The sequence below is a fragment of the Tetrao urogallus genome (assembly GCF_951394365.1).
Source record: "Tetrao urogallus genome assembly, chromosome: 26".
Classification (NCBI taxonomy): domain Eukaryota; kingdom Metazoa; phylum Chordata; class Aves; order Galliformes; family Phasianidae; genus Tetrao; species Tetrao urogallus.
Window position 1 is genome coordinate 2,632,334 of NC_136839.1, and position 2,189 is coordinate 2,634,522.

The 2,189-nt window shown below is 54.4% G+C and overlaps 1 protein-coding gene across 1 annotated transcript in view; it reads right to left on the reverse strand.

Moving 5' to 3' along the window:
- The window catches only part of DCAF7 (DDB1 and CUL4 associated factor 7), a gene marked incomplete at both ends in the record, with an annotated part of 8,035 nt that extends 6,296 nt beyond the window's left edge, over positions 1–1,739 (reverse strand). The window contains one exon of the mRNA XM_079547203.1: positions 1,686–1,739. Within this exon, the coding sequence (XP_079403329.1) occupies positions 1,686–1,739 (54 nt within the window). The remainder of the gene's footprint in view (positions 1–1,685) is intronic.
- Between the last annotated feature and the right edge of the window lie 450 nt (positions 1,740–2,189).

Here is a 2,189-nt window from a genome sequence, read left to right on the forward strand (position 1 = left end):
GAGGGAGGCCGCGCTCGTTCTCGACATCTCATTGGCTTCCGGGGGTCGCAGTGGCGCGAGGCGGGCTCTTGAGCCCTTACTAATATCCGATTGGTCGGAAACTGTGTCAGTCAACCTAAGCCCAAGGCAGTTAAGGGGAGCTAGTCGGGCTTTCAGTGTTGTGGCGAGTTCGAGTCTCGTCTTCTCCGAGTAGCGGATGAAGACGAGCTTATCTACAATTAAATAAAGTTTAATTATGGGGTTTCGTTTCTAATAGCACACAACGGCGTTGAGGAGTACCTGGAACTGCGCACTGCTTTCAGGAAACCCCTGTGCAGGCTGAAGCCCGGTGCCTGGCTCTGGCCCCTCGTGTTGGGATCGCTGGATCCCTGGGACCCAGCTCGGGATATGGGCATTCCCCAGCTGCTCGCAGAGGAGGTCCTCAGCAGCCCCGAGGCCTCTTGGTTCTCTGGGCTGGGGCACGGCAGGGGGATGAGATATCCCAGCTGCTGCAAGGAGCTGAAACCTGAGCCGGCCTGGATATAAATAGTGGTTTTGTGGGATGGGGGGCTGCGGGCTGGGGGAGTTCCCATCCGGAGATCAGCTGGGGAGAGGCAGATCTGAGCCCTGCCTGAGGAGGACGCTGCCCTTGGAGCTGCTGTAATGGGGGATGGAGATGGAGATGGAGCTCCTGCTGCTCCAAGGGCAAGCGCTGCCTGAGGTGTGTTTGCTGAATCGTTTTTTTGTACACGGGGGAACAGCAGCGTGCTGGTGGAAGTAGGAGAGCTTTTTGTGACAGCTGCCAAGACTGAACTGTGTCCTGCTGGGAAGGAGTTATGCGGTGAAGGCCCACCAGCCCCATCCTTGGTCCACATGTGGGCACCATCGGCCCCACGGTCTCTGGAGGAAGCAGTGGGCATGGAAAGGCTGCCCAGGACAGCAGGAATAGCCCTGAGCTACTGAAATTCAACACGTGGCTGAACAACCCTCTCAGATGTAGGGTCTGGTTTTTGTATGGTGTTGTGTGGAATCAAGGGTTGAACTCGGTGATCCTTAGGGGTCCCTTCCAACTTGGGAAACTCAATGACTTTCAGGGATCTTTACAGATCAGCAGCTTGCTCTGTACTGCCCGTGGTGATCCTCCCCACAAACACAGCTGTAATCCACGTCAGGTGCCAAAAACATCTTTATTAGCAAAGTGTACACTAAAACTCCAGAGAAAGAGATGCTCACAGTTTTACTACTCTCAAAGGGAGCTCAATATGTTACTTGAGCAGTTGGCCTAGGACTGTCACAGCATCTAACCGAATGGCAAGGCGGCAGTGCTAAGTGGGCTTCTCCTACGGGATGCTGCGGGAGTCTGCCAGGGAAAGGGCTGAGGAGGAGGAAGCATCTATCAAACCTTTATCAAAAGAGAGAAGCTGGGAGGAAGGGCTGGACGTGAAGCGTCTGGGACTTTTCAGCTTTCTGGGATTGTGCTTTTGAGTTTTGTGCTTTATGTCCAGGTCGATGACCAGTTAGGTTCATATGGGGATTTGTGGGATGCGTGTTGGGGTTTGCAAGGCGCAGTTGGCCTTGCTGGGGAAGTCAGTGCCCTAGGACTCGTGCTGAAGCGCGCTGATGTGGCAGGGGTTGTTGGCCCTTAGTGTCTCGGTGGCCATCAGGTAGGACAGGGAGAGCTTCTCTCCTTGTCCTGGGCTTCCCACCTGCACTGTGGAGCTCTCCTCCTCGTCCGGTGAATACTCTTTTGTAGTGCCCATGGGCTCTACTGGGCAAAGCCCAGTACCGACACAGTGGTCCCTGCTCCAAAGAGCTGACAGCAAAGTGGCCTTGCAGCTGAAAGCTGTGCGTTTGCTCACCTCTGGATGCTGTGGCTCGCTGGGCTTGTGCTGTTCTGGAGAGGAAGCCTTGGCAAGGAAGAGGTGTGGGTGCTGTTTGGCCTAGCCAGCCTGTTGGTGGCCATAAGAAAGAACTGCTCTGGGTTCACTAGAATGTGCAAATTAAATCTACTCTATGGGAACCGCTGGAAAACGTTGATCTTGGAAGCCAGCCACACTATGCTTCCTTTCACGGTGGCAGAAGACAGTTACAAATTATACCCCTGAGCCAATGGCATTGTCCTCTGTCTTACCCCTGCAGTCAAAATCAACATCAACTGACCGAGCTCACAGTTGAGGTTCCTCTTGACTTGCTTTGCAGCCCCCACGTCT